Below are 18,803 nucleotides of genomic sequence, written 5' to 3'. Positions count from 1 at the left end.
ACACTATTCAAAATGACTAAGATTGCTACAGAATTGCTAACAACATCTAAGCACCTATATGAAAAGAGCCACTTTCAGTTATGTTATTAACACAATGCCAAAGAGGAGGGAAATCAGCATTTTTTAAGTTCCTCATTCTGCAGTCAGATGTATTCATGAATGTGAATCATTCAAGTCAGTTGCCAAAGATTTCAAGAGTTAATGTCCCTAACCTAATTTCAGCCAAAGGTCTGACCATACAATACATTAAGAAATCAAAAAAGAAAAAAAAACTTGAACTAATTTATGAAACAATGTTCTTTGCACAGTGAATACTGAAGTTTTCGGTTAAAACGTGTGGTACTATGTTGGGCAAAGTCCAAACACAGCGTATCAGCACAAACAGGCTTCTGATATCCAGTCACTGATTACCTGAGGTTGTTTTGCCGTGTCAGGATCTGGGCACCTTGCAGTTGGTGACTCAACCTTGTGTCTTTTTAGAGTCAAATGTGGGGCAACCTGTCCCAACAGCTACAGATTGGCCACATGTAGCTCATGTAACTTGGAAATGATCCCAAACACTCCAGTCATTCTACAAGAGCTCCGCCTCAGTCCAGACTCAATTGAAACACTGTGGGAGGACTTCTTAAGAGGATTGTGCAAATGCCCCCAAAACTCAACAGACTGAAGCAATTTTGTAAAGAAAAAAAGCCAAACTTCCTGATAAGTGAAGAGAATATTTTTTTCTACTCAACGTTGTGGTTCTAGGAGGCATTCAGTACATTATTGTCTTAGTGTTTCCTATATAAATAATGACAACCTCTTAAATGTCACAATGATAGTCCTGATTTTAAGACCTGGTAAGGACCAAATTATCTTTTTAATACCATTCCAACATGTAAATTGTTTTTTAAATGACTATAGTTACCTCATTACAGTAAGGACAACATTTTTTGTCATCAATAATATTCAGTTTAAGTTGCAGGCATGTTGTGTGTATGGGAAAGGGAAAATGTTAAGACTTACAATTTTTTTTCTATTTTCCATTGGAACAATATTTATGGAATTGTATCTGAAAAAAAAACATATATTGACAAATATGCTCCTTTCGTTGATGCCTTAAACAAATATACCTTTATATTTTGATCCTGTTTGCAAGATGAAGCCTCTGTAGAAATTTAAGACCACTCACTTATGGTATATTTGTAAAACACTTCACTTAATCTTTTCACAGAGCTGAAAGTGTCCCCTCATAAGTTGTGTTCTCACATAACCCAAGTCTGTGTTGCCTGTAGTCTTAATGTGTCCCCCCCTTTCACCCTGTTTTTGAGAAGAAGAGACCATGGAGGCTCTTACAGCTGAATACGAGGAGGAAGAGGTGGAAGAGGAGGATGAGGAGGAGGAGGAGGAGGAGGAGGAAGAGAGTGCAGAGGCAACAGAGTCCGATGCTGCTCTTGATGAGCAGCAGTGGAGTGGGGAAGAGCCCGAGCTGGACAGCCCCCAAGCTGAACCCTTAAATCAGGCAGAAGCCATTGACCAGGCCCAGGAAGTACAACTGGAGCCGGCTGAGGCAGCTAGAGCTGCTGCAGAATGCTTTATAAACAGAAAGGAGGATGAAGCAGAGGGTGAGGAAAGCCCTGAGACGGATGTGTCCTGTCCTCTGCTCTCCCCGTCTGCATGCCATTTCATTGTTCACTGTACTATAACGCAAAATGTGTTAGAAGGAGGTGAACAGAACAAGCACTATAGTTCAAGAGGAATGGCCAGAAATGATCCCTGCCCTCTGCTGCGGCTGCAAGGCAACACAGGCTTGTTGGTGAAAAGAGCCACATTGTTCAACTTGGCCTGGTTTTATTGTGTGTTGCCTTTGCTTGTATTTTCTTTGACTTGCTGTGGTTTTCGGGGCCGACGGTGTTGTGTTGGTATGATGACGTGAAATGACGCTAAGCATAACATCGCTTCCATGTGTTTTGATTTTACCAGCTCATGAGCTTACTGGTTTCTTACTACTTTTAGACATAATAGCATGGGGCTGGTATCCTTGCTGTGTATTTTATGTTGCCAGTATTCATAATTAGTACACGTGTCACTCATGATTACTATTATAATTCTATGCCAGGGGTTCTGTGTTGGCTGTCTGTTGATTAGTGTGTCGCGGAATCATATCTGAACATATAAATGACCTTTTCAGCAATATTTCCATGAATTTTTATCTTTTGTTTTTGTTTTTGCCGCCTTTTGCTGGTGACAGCATATGGCATTTCTCTGTCATTCACAAACCAGATGCTGGTTGGATGACCCATTGGCATTATGAAGTCTTTGGTATCCCATCTGTTGCTTATGCTTATGAAAATGTAAAAACAATGGTTGTGTTTAAATAGCCAAATTCTCCAAAAAGAAATTGCATTGCATTCACAAAGAATGACAGAAATGCTATGTCCTTTGTACCTGATGTTGATGTTTGATGCATGGATGTTCCTGTTATAGCTTGTTTCCCGTAAATCAGCATCACAGTTGCCTCATGCCGGTTCCGTCACATATCATCCCATTTTTTCCATCCATCTGTGACTTGGTGGACCCCATAATCTCGCCGAACCTCTTCAATGATGGCCGTGTCATTGTGCTGTAAGTTTCTGAGGAGAGCTTTGCCTGTTTCTGTCATAGCTTTCCTTGACCCTGGCATAACGAAAAAAAGAAAAAAAAAATTATTCACAGCATGCTAAAAATAATGTTTTTTTATGGTGACAGAAACAGCCAACTCATAGATATCTTTTCAGCTTTGAAGATGGATTCGGACAAGGGGGACAGTGGGTCCATGAGCCCTGACAGCATTGGATCGGAGAAACGCCCTGAGGAGTTTTTTGAGCCCCAGATGCAAGGGTTCTTTGCTGGTGAACGACTTGTACCGGAGAGCCCTACCATGGATATGCCATCCTTTGCGCATCCAGATGTTCAAAACCAAGGAAAAGAATCAACCAAATCACTCACACTAAAGCCCACATACGGCGAGCCGATCACGGTGTCTGAAAAACAGCCGTCGGTGGAGGTGGTGGAGTTCAGCAGTATCACTGCTCCTTCAGATTTCTCTGCTATGGGAGTTAAAGTCCAAGGAGGAGACTCGGCAAGAGATGGCCAAGACAGGTCGGGCATGTCAGCATATTTTGAAACATCAGCCATGGAAGTTGAGGAAGGACACCCTTGCAAGGGTGAGGGTTATTACGAACTGAGTCGCGCTGGTGAGAAGAAGACCACAGGTGACTCCAGGTCTCAGGAGATCAGCTACAGCACACTCACTGAAGTCCAAGATAAACCTGAAACTCAAAAAGGTACCACTGAAGACACTGGAATGTTTAAAGCCCCAGAAAAGAGTAATGAATGCAGGCTTTCTCCTGGTAAGCTTGCCTTGGAGCAGAGGAGTTACTCCCTCAACATCACCATTGGAGCACTGGATCAGAGTGGGCAAAGCAGATCTAAGAACTTCTCCCCTCTGGCCACAGATATCATGTCCTATACCAGTGGAAGTCTGGACGAGGCAGCTGATTACCTCCCGGTTTCCACACCCTCTGTAGATAAGCCTCCATCATTCCCTCCTCTCATCTTAGAGACCGCAGCCTCCGTCACCTCAGATTCCTCATCACCTCCACGGACGGCTGAACCACTTTCAAAGATCAGCTCTGAACCAGCATCTCCAGAATCACCGCAGCCTCCTAAGACCGCCTACAAAAATGGCACAGTGATGGCACAGGACTTGCCAGAGATGCTGGATCTAGCTGGTACCCGCTCCAGATTGGCTTCAGAAAACACAGAGCCAGAAATAGGCCAGAGGAAGTCCAGTCAGCCTGACGTTCCTGCCTTCATGGATGATGAGCTGACAAGCCCAGCTTCTGGGGAACAAAGCCCTGGGGCTAGAAAGAGTGAAAGCCAACTGGAAGAGATGGGCTATTGTGTGTTCAGTGAATATTCAGGGCCCATGCCATCTCCTGCAGATGTTTTCAGCCCTACAGATACCTCTGCACAAAGCTTCACCCCCTCTGTCCTCGAGGAGAAAGTGGCTGAGCAGGCAAGAAAACTAGCAGTAAGAGATACATCTATGGAGGACAAAAATGAGTCATCTGGAGTTGCTGATGTTGATGAGAGAGTACACCTAGGGCAAGGGGAGAGAAATGACAGTATTGAACAGGAAAGCAAAGATGTTATGAAGGATCCATCAAGAAAATCTGCAAGCGAAACCCAGCCTGCCCAACTAAGTGAGTCCTTTGTGACCCCGACCGTCACTGTGACTCTAGAAGAATGTGAGAGGACTGCGAGCCTCACCGAACGCCAAGGTAGCGGAGAGGGTTCTGCATCAGAAACCGAGATCGCGGACTACGAGAGGCAGATTCGCAAATTGGAGATGGAGGACAGGCCTCTCAGTATAGAGGAGGAACGAGAACTGCGGGAGCTTAGGGAGAAGGTGAAACTGGTTCACCAGGAAGCCTACGAGGAGGTGGATGCTGAGGACGTGTACCAGCTGACCGGCGTGGCCAAAGACCGGATCGCTCGGCCCGTCAAAACGTCGCCTGCTTCATCCGTTGATAGCAACATCGATGACGACAAGCTGCTCTCCCCGGTACTCTCACCCTCCAAATACAGACAAAAAGAAGCATATGGATCCCCGAAAAGAGCACCGTCACCTGTGTTAGCGGTCAGCAAAGATGAGAGGGACGAGGCAGAGAAGAGAGGAAGGGAAGAGCAAGAGAAGGAGAGAATAAAGAAGGAGGCGGAAGAAGAGGCAGAAAAAAATAAAGAAAAGGAAATAAAAGATAGGGAGGAGAAGGAAAGACAAGAAAAAGAAAAGAAAGACAAAGAAGAGGCGGATAGGGTATTAAAGGGAGAGGAAGAAAAGAAGGTGAAAGAACTGGAGACGAAAGAGAGATTAGAGAAAGAGAAAGCAGAGAAGGAGTTGAATGAAAAGGAGGAGAAAGAGAAGAAAGAGAAAGCAGAGAAGGAGTTGAAAGAAAAGGAGGAGAAAGAGGCAAGGGAGTTGAAAGAAAAGGAGGAGAAAGAGAAGAAAGAGAGAGAGGAGAAGGAGCTGAAAGAAAAGGAGGAAAAAGAGAAGAAAGAGAAAGCAGAGAAGGAGCTGAAAGAAAAGGAGGAGAAAGAGACAGAGGCAAGGGAGCTGAAAGAAAAGGAGGAGAGGGAGAAGAAAGAGAGAGAGGAGAAGGAACTGAAAGAAAAGGAGGAGAAAGAGAAGAAAGAGAGAGAGGAGAAGGAGCTGAAAGAAAAAGAGGAGAGAGAAAAGAAAGAGAAAGAGGCAAGGGAGCTGAAAGAAAAGGATGAGAGAGAAAAGAAAGAGAGAGAAGAAAGGGAGCTGAAAGAAAAGGAGGAAACAGAGAAGAAAGAGAAAGAGGAAAAGGAGCTAAAAGAAAAGGAAGAGAAAGAGAAGAAAGAGAGAGAGGCAAGGGAACTCAAAGAAAAGGAGAGAGAAAAGAAAGAAAAAGAGGAGAAGGAGCTAAAAGAAAAGGAGGAGAAAGAGAGGAAAGAGAAAGAGGAGAAGGAGCTGAAAGAAAAACAGGTGAGAGAGGAGAAGGAGCTAAAAGAAAAAGAGGAGAAAGAGAGAAAGGAGCAAGAGGAGAAGGAGAAGAAGGAAAAGGCAGAGAGGGAAAAGATGGAGCAAGAAGAGAGAGAACGGAAAGAAAAAGCAGAACAGGAAAGAATAGAACAAGAGTTGAGAGAGAAGGCAGAAAAGGAAAAACTGGAGAAGGAAGCGACAGAAAAGGAAGTGCAGGAGAAAAAAGAGCAAGAGAAAGTGGCTGAGGTGGAAAATAAGGTCGCAGACCAGCCAGAGGAAGTGGAGTCAAGACAGCATGAAGACGGCGCTGCCATAAGTCCTGCGGCGGCAGGAGCTGCGTCCGTGAAAGAGAAAGAGAAGAGCGAGGAGGACGTGCTGCTGCAGGCCGGCGCAGCAGAGACCTGCACCGCCATCGAGTCAGTGGTGGTGGTGGAAGACGACTTCATCACCGTGGTCCAGACCATCGATGAGGCCGAAACTCCGGGCCACAGCATCCGCTTCTCGGCCCCACCGGAGGACAAACCCCTCTGTGTTGCTCCCCTCAAAGGAGGAGAAGACGAAGAGGAAGATGAGGAGGAGGAGGAGTCGGTGGAGTTGGCCCAGGAGGCAGACATGGAGGCTGCCAGTCTAGAGGAGATTGTTGATGTTCCCGAAGCCTCCGCTTCCCCAGAAAGGCAGGCTCAGACCGAAGAAACCGAAGAACCAACGGAAAGCTTTGACAGAGATGAAACCACGGTGGACGACTCCATCCTGGACAGCTCCTGGGTCGACACACAAGGTAAGAACATTTCACCAGCTGTCCTGTCACAACGCTAGGGATGGGCGGTATGGACTAAAAAATTTATCACGATCATTTCTGGCATTTATCCCGATAACAATAAAAATGACGATTAAAAAAAATACCAATTCAACTCCACCTCCATTCAACTCCGCCATGTTTGTTACACAAAAACATCATCAACTGGAATTTATCTTTCTTTCCTTCCTTCCTTCCTTCCTTCCTTCCTTCCTTCCTTCCTTCCTTCCTTCCTTCCTTCCTTCCTTCCTTCCTTCCTTCCTTCCTTCCTTCCTTCCTTCCTTCCTTCCTTCCTTCCTTCCTTCCTTCCTTCCTTCCTTCCTTCCTTCTTTTTTCCCTTCCTTCCTTCTTTCCTCCTGCCCTCTCCTTCCTTCTTCCCTTCCTCTTTTCTCCCTTCCTTCCTCCTTTCCTTGTTTTCTCCCTTCCTTCCTTCCTTCCTTCCTTCCTTCCTTCCTTCCTTCCTTCCTTCCTTCCTTCCTTCCTTCCTTCCTTCCTTCTTTCCTCCTGCTCTCTCCTTCCTTCTTCCCTTCCTCTTTCCTTCCTTCCTTCCTTCCTTCCTTCCTTCCTTCCTTCCTTCCTTCCTTCCTTCCTTCCTTCCTTCCTTCCAAAAATCCGACTTTGCACAAAAAGTCATCAACAGGAATTTATCGTTTTTACCGCGAGATGACAAATTCTTACCGTAGGGAATTTTTTTGACGGGAATTTCCTTCCTTCCTTCCTTCCTTCCTTCCTTCCTTCCTTCCTTCCTTCCTTCCTTCCTTCCTTCCTTCCTTCCTTCCTTCCTTCCTTCCTTCCTTCCTTCCTTCTTTTTTCCCTTCCTTCCTTCTTTCCTCCTGCCCTCTCCTTCCTTCTTCCCTTCCTCTTTTCTCCCTTCCTTTCTCCTTTCCTTGTTTTCTCCCTTCCTCCTTTCCTTGTTTTCTCCCTTCCTTCCTTCCTTCCTTCCTTCCTTCCTTCCTTCCTTCCTTCCTTCCTTCCTTCCTTCCTTCCTTCCTTCCTTCCTTCCTTCCTTCCTTCCTTCCTTCCTTCCTTCCTTCCTTCCTTCCAAAAATCCGATTTTACACAAAACGTCATCAACAGGAATTTATCGTTTTTACCGCGAGATGACAAATTCTTACCGTGGGGAATTTTTTTGACGGTATATTGTGAACGATAAAATATCGCCCATTCCTACACAACGCTCCTCCTCTTCTCCCATCCTCATATAAACTAATCTCTTTTTCATGCCTTTTTTACTAGATGAAGATAAAAGTATGGCAACCGAGCAGATCGAGCCCTTGCCCCTGGTGCCTGGTACCATCCAAAACTCTAACGTGGTCCAGAAAAAGCCGACTCAACAACGGAAGACGGAGAAACAGGAAAAGCCCGTTAAACCCAAGACCAAAGGAGGACGACCCAAGGGACGGATCTCCACACCCGAACGTAAACCTGCCCGTAAAGAACCCATCTGCATCCCCAGAGAGGAGGTCAAGAAGAAAAAAGGTTCTAATTTAAACTATGTTCATACTTGAAGAAACGATTGTGTTAATAATATCCATCATGTAATAGACTTAGTCTTTATCACCACCCTACTGTGGTCTAAACTGCTGTGCTGCTTCTTGTAGAAGGATTCTTACGACACACGTCTTTTACTCTGTTGTGCTACGATAATGCCTACGATTATGACCTTTTTTTAATTAGAAAACTGTGCTTAAACTTCACCAAAAAAGTACAGTAATTTACACTTAAGTCATGTGATTCGCAAAAGGTTTTCTGGGCAAGTTTGATCCCATAATAGTCAACGTTTGACTCAGCAGTTATTTCTTATTGTTGCATTCCTCTGCTCCAGTTCTCATCTCCTTTGATCATGTAGCTCTCATAAAGAAAACTGAACTCACAAAAAAAGCGGGGACTCCGACTCTGTCCCCATCCAAGAGGAGTGCGATGAAGCCGGGAGTCCGCCAGGCCCGACCCATCCAGCACCACTCCTGCCCCCGGAGGAGACCCACAGGTCGGGAGACTCAGCAGAACATTCATCATCACATCCTGCCGTGTTGCCGTTCCTTTGGTTTGGGATTCTTTTTTTGTTGTGTTGGCTCCATTTATTTATTTATTTATTTATTTACTTACTCACTTATTGTGGGGGGATTCTTTGTTTTTATGCACAAAGCTGTTCAAAGTGCTCCATTTGACTGATTGCATCTCTTTGTTTTGCTTTATTTTTTTACTACACTATCTTTTATTTGATCCTTTAGCGCATTCTGTTTATTTTGCTTCACCTTAAAGAATAAATAAACAAGCACAACAAGCTAAAACCCATAGCTGCACGATCATTTGTGTAAATATGCAAATATTTAAAATGTCATTTCTTCAGTCAGTTGAAAAAGTAAGTACACCCCCTGACAAATCGGAGGTTTTATTTATCATAGTAAATGTGTAATTAACATATATAATCCTACTTAATCACTACATCTTAAGAACAATTAATGTCCCTTACCAGCGATTAAGATTTAATGTAGCACATAATATGGTAATATACCACATTATTTATTTCAAGTAAAACTAAATCAAACTGTAGAGACTGTAGAAAACAAAGTATTCTCCATGATTTAGCAGTTTTTAATATCACTTTTAGCAGGCATTATCATGTGGCTGAAGTCACTTTTCCTCGCTGTGCACAAGGCAGATTGGGAGATAATTTATGCATTGATTCTCTTCTTTTTTGCTGTTGTGTTTTATCCTTTATTTGCCGTGTTGGGTCAGTCTCCTGTGGACTGGCCGACCTTTAACCAAGCTTGAGCCTTTGCACAGATCGGTTCATATTTGCCACTCGACTACTTTAGTTTACAGAGAAGTTTGTGGTCGACTCAATAAAGACGAGGCGTTGCGAACCAGAGCCAAGCCATCACCCCTCCACCAGGTTATACAAGGCATTCGTGCTAATATGTTGTGTTTGGTTCTGGCCGCTGTCCTTATTGTTTAAAAAAGTAATAATTCGATTTAAAATGTGCTGTAATATGTCTGTTTGTCGTAGCTTGTAAACCACTAGAACAGAGGGAGGGTGTACTTACTTCTCCAAACGCCCCTCAGCTGGTGTTCATTTTCCACTCAGTTAAAATACCATCAGGCTGGTGGCAATTCTATTAAATACTGTATATATGCTTTGCACTTTTGATTGTTTTGTTCTTTTTTCACTTATTCATTTTCAATTTAAATGCAACATATTTTGAAAATGTATTTTCTTGAACATATCTTGTATGATCTTGTACATATCCATTTTATTTAAGTATTTGTTCATTCATTCATTCCTATTCTGTTGTTAATTTAATTATGTTTTCTAATTATTGTTACTTGTGGACTAGACATGGTGCTATAAACACTTGCTGCTTTTCCCCGGAGGCTAATTGCACCCGGTTGACCCTGATAGACAGAACTCTGCGTCACCAGCGATGAAAGCTCAGTGTACTCTTGCATTGCCCCAATTAGATTACTTCCCAAGTTTGCCGTACATGAAACAAAATCCCCTATTCTGTGTGATTTCTTGTGCCAGGTCTTTACTGAATAAAACAACGGCTTTGTTTCTTTCTTTTGAGCAATTCCAAAAGAATTGTTTGATTTTCCTCAAACACCCGACAATGAAGTATTTATATTGGAGTCTCTGACGGTGAGGCCAGCAGGTTCTGTTCCAGCAAGCGATGACAGCCCAGAGCTTCAAAGCTGGTATGGCTTCTTGTGCTCATGATGTCTTTGGTTTTCACCAGGCATGTCCCCGTTAGTTTCCATAAAATTCAGCTTTAGATTGATGTATCAAAGGCACCTTGGGCCTGTACTGGTCTTTGTCCCGGTGCTCTACGAACACCTTCCCCTGATGTTCTTTTTCCACAGTTAATGTTTCCACTTTGAATCTCCCATGAAGAGGAAACTTTAAAGTCTTTAAAAAACGTCCCCATAGATCTCATGATGTGATTGGAACAGTGCTTGGAACATCTTGCAGTTCATTCTTGTGCCAAACTTGTTACGACTACCTGACCAAGGTTTATTTTCCAGATACCGGAAGTGCAGATTTCAGATTCTTTTGAGATCTTATTTTTATTCTTTTTCTCATCCCAGATTCGTAGCATCTTCTTCATGAAAGCATCAGAGAGTGCTTGTGATCTCACCGTTGTGATGTACCACAAACAAATAAAACACGCTTATCCAATATGCATCTTAACAACATTTTGACGAAGTGTACCTGACAATGTGCACCTGAGTCAGAGTCACTTCTCACTCAATTGCATTTCTAATAATATTACTCAACAAATAACTTTAAAAAGATATTCCTCCAGTGGTTTAGTTTAGTTTAGTTTACGTACCTTAATCCATCATTATTGTGAGAATCAAGATGAAATATCTTCACTTTTGTTGAAAATGATCCGATTTTCATGTGGCGTTCCAGTTTTTCATCCCCCATGCCTGCACTTGCGTCCTTAAAAGGACATAATTATGGCGATAATCATTCCTAGGTGGACATCTGAAATACTTTCACATCTCCTTTCATTCCATGAAGGTTACATGTACATGTACTGTACATGCCTCATTTCCTTCTCTTTGTGTCCTTCAGAGGCCCTACCAGACAGCCGCCAGCCTCTCAGCGTTGCCAGGCAATCGCGTGACAGAGCATCGGTGAGTATATGATCCAGCCTTTAGTGCAGACAATGTAACCTTAAACAACACACATTCAGATGCTTCCCTTTTCTCTTTAGTGGTTAACAAATAACATATTTCATGTGAGGGAGTTCTCCCACTCCTCCTCGAAGCGCTAATCCATGCATGATTGTTCATCTCTCTGATGACGCCTGTACGTTGTTATTTGTCCATAGCTTATGAAAAAAAAGCATTTATTTTGTCTTGTGCATGTTTAATGTATTTTTCACATGTAATCAACACAGATCCATTGAGAGTGTTTGTTTGTCTGAGTGGGCGTCGAATCACCCTGTGACACATCCCCGGCGACTGCGGTCGTGACTCCGTTTTACTCCTCCACCACGCTAATGGCAGTTATTGTAACTAAAACAACACGTTTCTGCATTTCTTAAATGTCATTTCACTTAACAGCGCGCTCTAAATGACTCCTAACACACCTATTATCATGTCTCGTCCTGTAACTTTTAACTGTCGCTTGGCCATGGTTTTTGTTGACTATTTGGATTGTTGTTTGTTTTTCTCTTTGTTTTTTGGGGGTTATTTTGTCATCTGATCAAAACAGCAACTCATGAGCATCGCTAGCTGTTTTGAAATGTCTGAGATCGTGTGCGCTGAAAATGCATGTTGAAGCTCTGTCACTTTCACCGCTCTTTGGTCACCGTGTTGTTTATTTTGGCGCCGCTGCATGCTGCTCCCCCACTGGACCCGTCCACGTCCCATCTCAGTGCCATGCACGTCGCCCTCCACTCACAAAGATTCCCACCTCCATATCCAGAGCAGCTACCAGATTAGATAGACCTCAGCTTTCCCCAGCAGAGCCTCGAGGCTCCGCAGAGTTACAGAGACACGTGGCCAAGGTAAGAGGACGGTAGGCAGGTGGTGTAGATGCACACGTTCTGGATCAACCAGCAAATATGTCCTTTTATTTCATAAAAGTTTGAAAATCCCACAAACGCTGACTCACTGTCCGATGGCTGTGTTGTTTTCCACCAGGATGGGAGGTCACGGAGTCCAGAGAAGACATCCTCTCTGCCGCGCCATCCCTCCATTCTGAGTCGCCGTGGATACCACGAGCACGAGGAGAGCTCTACCTCCATCACCAGCTCCGGCTCCACGGCTCCCCGCAGACCCACATGTAGGCTGATCCGCTTCTCCCGGCATGAATATTCTGATGGCAGAGGGCTGCTGGAAGGGATTACGTTTAGGATCAATAGTTTCCAGGGTCGACGTCAAAAACTTTCCCTGATATCTTCTAGGGCTGGGCGATATATCGAGATTTTAATATATATCGATATATTTTCAAACACGATATGGTACGAGACAATATCTTTATATCGATTTAAAAAAAAAAAAAAAAAAAATTTTTTTTTTTTTACATTTTTTTTTAATGATTTTGATATAGCTTATTTTGTGACAAATTGACTTGAATGTTTTATTTGAGATTTGCACAAATGTTTTGTTATTTGTCAACCTCAGTGGAAATGTCTGCCTGTTACTGTCTACATTGTATTAATTGCAGTGTATTTTAATTTAATTGTTATGCAGGAAAGGGATATTTGTTTTATTTTATTCAAGAAGCATTTTTATTCTATATATGCAGGCAGTTTATTTTTATTTAATTTGTTTTATACATTTTGATATTGTGCAGACCTCTGTTAATAAAGGAACCTGTGTGACATTTGGCACGAGGCATTGTATTAAAACTGACTGTTTTTTTAAGGGTTTGCCTCAGAAAAAAATGAAGCTAACAGAGATGCTATGCTATAATGCTTTGGGGGAAACCCCAATTAAGGCACAGAAAAAATATTGAGATATATATCGAGTATCGCCATTTAGCTAGAAAATATCGAGATATGACTTTTGGTCCATATCGCCCAGCCCTAATATCTTCTCACATATATATTTGATGCTGTTTTAACTAGCCAGGCTTCCAGCATGTGCTGTATCATTTCCCCGTATCTTGCATCACCTTCCTGTACCAGTCAGTTAAGCTTACGTTTTTTCCTCAGCTCACTCCCTCCTGCTTCTTCCCTACTTCCCTACTTTTATGTTCCTTTTATGCCTTTAATTCAGTACAGATCCAAGAAGCAAATTTGATTAAACTCAAACCCCAATCTTCCCCCTTTTTCTCCCTCCTTCCTCCTTCACTAAATCCTAAAACTTTCATCTCTCCCCTCTGCAGCATTTCACACTGAGATGAGGGCAGAGCACAGAATAGGACGAGCTCCCAGTATGACAGGTAGGGGGAGATTTTAGAAACCATCATTGAAACAAAGAAAGATGACATCAAAGCTGTTGCAGGGTATTGTATTAATTCATAACGCCTCATTATTGGAGACTTTTTTTAGTGTATTTAATCATTTTCGACCGCTTTTCCCTCCACATCAGCTACAGAATCGATGCGCTCCCGCTCGGCTCGCAGCGGCCACTCCACTCCCCGCACCCCCGGCTCCACCGCCATCACCCCGGGAACCCCTCCCAGCTACTCGTCGTCCTCCAGGACCCCGGGGACTCCGCGCTCCCTTAGTTTGATCTCTCAGGAGAGGAAGGTGGCCGTGCTCCGCACCCCACCCAAATCCCCTGCAACCACACCGAAGCAGCTCCGCATCATCAACCAGCCGCTCCCCGACTTCAAGAACATCAAGTCCAAGATCGGCTCCACGGAGAATATCAAGTATCAGCCTAAAGGAGGACAGGTGACCCGTCTTTTCTCATGCCTTTCCCCCTCAAACCTGAAGCTTCTGTCTTACTGCTTTGCTATTTCTGTTGCTGCTACATTTGACATGTTTTTGTTTTTCCTGTGTGGATGTTACAGACGTCAGAGACAAATTAAGTTTTTGGGGTCATACTCTTAAAAATGAAACATACATCAGCACTCTTTTAGTTCACATAAACATTACATGCTTGGAAACAAAGCTGGTAACTCTGCCGGACCACGACCCACTACTACTCCTTAACCATCAAGGAAGAGAGATTTGTAATGTTTCCATGTTGTTATGTAAACTTGTTCTTCTAACTTTGGTTTTTGACATGTTGTGTGCATTTTCTTTTGCCGCTCCTTCCCTTTGTCCATATTAATACCCAGATTTACTAACGCTTAACGGAAAGGTGCGTGGGTACTTCATTATCTGAGTACCAGCAGAATTTCAGGTTTTTAAACAAGTAAACAGGCTCATTGATACGGTGTTGTGTGCTACGTAAACAACTAATGATTGAACCACAGACTGTGAGCTTCTCAGAAATCCTGGTAGCTTACAGTAGGCTGCTAAGATGACAGGTAAATCCAAAAGGTTTACGTCTGTACTCTGATCAGTGCTGGCCGTGGTAAACTGATCCGGTCGGGGTTGAACTGGGCTGGCCGTGGCCGTGTTTGCAGAGCTGCAGTTTTAAACCCGCAACACTGGGCATTCCCATCGGCTCGGTTTGTGATTTGCAACCATTTGTAAGTTTAGTAAATCTGGGTCTATACAGCTTCTTTAGCCTTCTAGCTCCCATCACCCCAGTAGTCCATCAGTCCTGCTGCAGACCCTAAAAATGCAAAGAATACCAAGTTAAGGAACAAAAAAAGAAATATATGTTTATTTTCACAATAAATGATGAAAAACCAAGCCTCTTAAACCCTTCTGACAGCCCCTGTCTGAGATGTCTAAGTAACACCTCGCTGTTCTTTTAGGATTATAGGTGGATTCAGGACAGTGTTTGACTTACCAGTCAGTGAGGCTGGTTACATTTAATCAGCATCAAGTCCCAAATTGGTTGTTTTTTCAATTGAACCATTTGGGAAGTCCTCTTGAGGAAGGGTTTGGCAAGCACAAGTTAGTGGTTTTACATTTTAATGGTCTAACTAAAGATCAAAGGCTGATGAAAGAAGTTTTAACATGTACAGAAGGAAAAGGGCTTAAAGTAGCTTAGTACTCGCCTCGCCTGGATTCTGACAATCCTGAGGATACACACTCAGACGAATGCCTTTATTAGAAGGATTTCAAGGCAGTTACAGACTCCTGTTATATTTGTTGGTTTTTTTCCCTTAAAAAAACAAAACAAAGCAAAACTGCTGAACTGTAAAGTTCAATTCTGTCACACAACTTTGGCTTCCCAGTGACCGCTCGAACCGAGTGCAGTACTTGTTCTTTAAATTATCTCCCTGGTTCTGTGACGGGAGGCAGCGACTGCAGTTCAGTCAACATAAATACGCATTTCAAATCTTGCTCTCCATCGCCGCACAGAATCTGCATTAACAAGAGTGTCTGGGAAGTGCGTAACTCACGCTTTGGTGAATATCTTGTTATGGCTGGAGTCCTGAACACAAAGGCGATGCTTCAACATGCAGTAAAGTGGTGAAAAACAGCAGTGTGTTCGTAGCTGTCAGCTCCTACAAGCCTTCACTGATGACCTCATTAGGAATCTGAGCGTTTGGTCACCATCTTTATGGCTTTCCAGGTCTCTGAGCAGCTCTGCGCAGTCAGCCAGGAAATAGGGAGGGATCATGTTCCGATAGCTGGCCTGTCATCTGCAGGAGGAACAGAGGGCAAGTTCTGTTTTTATGCATGTGTGTTTGTAGGGGCACACATGATTGGTCGTGATTGTTCACAACAAAGCACTAACACGTACTTCAACATCTCCTCTCAAGCTGGAGAGGTTTTAGTTGTGGTCTTGTAAAGTTGGGAATTGATTATTCTTGCAATTATTTAATTTAACCTCAATTTATTTATTTATGACAAAGCCTTCTCATTAATTGTAACGATGTCTGGAAATGTCTTACAAATTACAACCTACAGTTAGAAAAAAAACTTACTGTTACTTTACAGTCTAACTATGGCAGACATTTTTAAAAAAAAAAACTTTAAAAATCTCTTCTTATTCTTATTCTTTCCATTCATTTTTTGCATTTCAGTCCATTTTCCAAAAAATACAAAACCTTGTCTCAGTAAGGCTTTTACCACTTTGAAATGTTGCTGTTGAACCTCCTGACATTTATAAGATGTCCAGATCGCAACCAGGGAACCGTTCCTGTTTTTATTTTGTCCCAGTCTTCCTGCAAACACAGTTTTTTACTTTAAAATTCTCCACACGTTCTCTGTTTGTGAAGATTCAGGACTGTGGGCTGGCCGGTCCAGCACCTGGACCTTCTCTGTCCTCGGCCATGCCTTTGTAATGTTTGCAGAACATGGGTTTTAATCGTCCTTAAAACACGCGGATGCTCCTGGAAATGTGCTGTATTTTTTTTGCATTAATGTAGTTATAACAGAAATAGAAGTGACCGCACAAAAACTGTGTATACGCTCAGAAAGATTTTCAAAGGGAGATCTTTTGCTCATGTTTAAAGACTCATCATTACAACCTGTTAATCGTCTGTTTGAAATATCACTCTTTTTTCCCCTTCACCTCTTTTCTTAAAAGCAAGGCACATTTATGTGTATAGTACATTTCCTGTACAAGACAATTCAAATAAAAGTTGATTCAAAATTAACACCGTTGGAGATCGGAGATCCAGATACATATAAACCGACACCAGGAAACTGAATAACTCCATTACCAACTTTATAAAAGTGTCAGTCCTGACATACAAAAATATAATAAAAGAAAAGTTGATGTATGTTTTCCATTTCGGGTGTAATTTCCTGGCAGAATGTTGTTATAAATGAGTCAACAACATTTCTCGACATGCTGTCGTACCAGCTCATGCAACAGACCTTTCCTTGATGGTGAATTTTGGAAACACTGGATAATAGATGCTGCTGGTAAACTCTGTCTATATTTTATTTACAGTATATCCCTCGATGAATGCCCCTTTGACTACTTTGGCTCCATCAATAGTCCCTCTCCAGTTTGAAGAGATTTAATCAGAAGTGTCTAGACGAACACTCGACCTAAATGTTCCTCTTTTGTGTCTCAAAAGTGGATTCAAGAGCCCTTTGGAGAGGAATGAATTAGTCCTGAAGATAATTAATCAAAAGAAAAGACAACATAGAAAAGCAACAAAGATGAAGCGTAGAAAACAAGCAGGACGTTGTTCGCTCTGCAGTTGTTTATACCGTGCACTCGGCGAATGTTTTTAACCAAAAAAAGCACATATAAAGTCAAGTTTTCTTTTTTCTTCTTGAAATGCCAATAAATAAAAAGATAACATTTTCCATTAGCTGTTCCTTTGTCAAATAAAGCAATTTAACACACATCAAGTATAACTATTCATTTTGTGGTAGTTTTTTCTGTGATTGTAAATAGTTCCTCTTCTAATCTTTAGTACAGTAGGTCCCAGAGACTCCAAGGTTCAGGTAGTGCTGCCGTAGTGAGCCTCCCTGCACCCGTCACACACCTCCACCCAGCTGCCTTTTGCCTGACCTGTACATTGACTGTGCTCTTAGAAAAACAAGGACCAAAATAAACCAGCAGAGGCCAAACGCAGAGGCTCATTGATCTGGAAGAAGGTGCTGCGCCTCATCTCCGTTACTGTTTGTCTGTTGGGGGTTCACAGTGTGACCTGCACCCACGACCTGCTGGTACCTCATCACTGCATCATTATTGATTATAGCGCACTTTATCAAGGACTAACGCTCAAAGTCTGCAGGGAAGAGCATTTATACAGTTCAGGTCTAAAGGAAAATGGCCGTTTTGTTCTCTTTGCACACAGTAAATTAAATGAAAGAGGAATAATGTAATAAAGAGAGCACCTATCAGGAACACTGCTGCTTTAAAACCTAAAACGCACCCACGTCATGCTTTTCCTGACTTTAAATAGCTCAGAAATGATTTGCGGTATCATATAGTCATCTTTTGTGTCATCTGATTGTATTTTAAATGATAGATTTACACTATCTAGAACCCATGTTTTTTTCAGTGTTTTGTTCTTGAGGTCATGATCCACATCAAACTGGTTAAATATGGCGCTAGTCAGAATACATGGACTTCAAAACTGCAAATTATTACAGCTTTAATACCTATTAGTCACTAGTTGGGACATTATCGTGCATTCATCCATGTAAGCTGTCTCTATTTTCCCATAGACTCATATTTTGAACAAGGAACTGGACTTCCCAAAATGCGGCTCCAAGGATAAGCTGAAGCACTCCCCCCGCCGCTCCAGCGTACGTACCGTCGTGGTAACCCTCCTCGACCGAGGAGGAAGGTCCTCGTGTTTCTCTCTAGTTAGTGCGTCTGTTCTGAGGTGTACTCTTGGACATTTTGATCACTGAAGTGTTGTGGTAGTTTGTGCTCTCATACTACATCCCAGTTACTTACTGTAGTTTGATCCTCGCCTTTAAATTCAGCCTCAGTCCTTTTTATTCACTCAAGCGTTGAGAAGCAAGGCATAGGGGGAAAAGGAGTAAAGTAGACATGATGTATCACTGGAATTTCAAACCTAAAGTGAAGTGGCATTTGGTCTGTGAGCTCCTAGTTTTACCCTGACACCCCCACCCCCCACTCCACCCACCCTCCACCCCCAAGTCTGCCTGTTTATTGAAGCTAAACGTTGTAATTTTCTGCTGTTAGAAAAAGAAAAAGAGAGAAAAAAAAAAGAATTGATCAAGTTTAAGTCCCACGAGCTGCTTGTGACAACAGATGTCAACTGTAGCTTGTATTTCTTTGGATGAATGTTATTTTAAAAGGGATTTTTCTGAAGTGGGGATTTGTATAAAATACAGCACTTGTAAGTACTTAGTGTCTCACTTGCTGCTGACAGCGGTCCTCTCTCGTTGGGAGGAAGTCAGACAGCGTGCGACAGCTACACAAAATGGGGAACCATAATGAAGCCAATCTTCACCGTGAGAAACTCAAACCTCGTAGGTTTCACAGCAGATTAACCAGACGCTGTAT

The 18,803-nt window shown here is 42.7% G+C and overlaps 1 protein-coding gene across 16 annotated transcripts in view; it reads left to right on the top strand.

The window, feature by feature from the left end:
* Positions 1–18,803, top strand: part of map2 (microtubule-associated protein 2) — a 111,972-nt gene that overhangs the window by 80,450 nt on the left and 12,719 nt on the right. For 5 of the 16 annotated variants that reach the window (XM_061723748.1, XM_061723742.1, XM_061723739.1 and 2 more), the window contains 10 exons: positions 2,757–6,308; positions 7,563–7,805; positions 8,176–8,313; positions 10,906–10,967; positions 11,714–11,845; positions 11,982–12,123; positions 13,171–13,227; positions 13,377–13,684; positions 17,354–17,488; positions 17,993–18,073. In XM_061723748.1, coding sequence (XP_061579732.1) covers positions 2,757–6,308; positions 7,563–7,805; positions 8,176–8,313; positions 10,906–10,967; positions 11,714–11,845; positions 11,982–12,123; positions 13,171–13,227; positions 13,377–13,684; positions 17,354–17,488; positions 17,993–18,073 — 4,850 coding nt within the window. Of the gene's footprint in view, positions 1–2,466; positions 2,605–2,756; positions 6,309–7,562; positions 7,806–8,175; positions 8,314–10,905; positions 10,968–11,713; positions 11,846–11,981; positions 12,124–13,170; positions 13,228–13,376; positions 13,685–17,353; positions 17,489–17,992; positions 18,074–18,803 lie in introns of all 16 variants that reach the window. The other 11 variants (XM_061723752.1, XM_061723749.1, XM_061723747.1 and 8 more) reach the window with 7 other exon arrangements.

The sequence above is a fragment of the Cololabis saira genome, chromosome 6, assembly GCF_033807715.1.
Source record: "Cololabis saira isolate AMF1-May2022 chromosome 6, fColSai1.1, whole genome shotgun sequence".
Lineage (NCBI taxonomy): Eukaryota > Metazoa > Chordata > Actinopteri > Beloniformes > Belonidae > Cololabis > Cololabis saira.
This window is presented reverse-complemented; position numbering and strand designations above follow the sequence as displayed.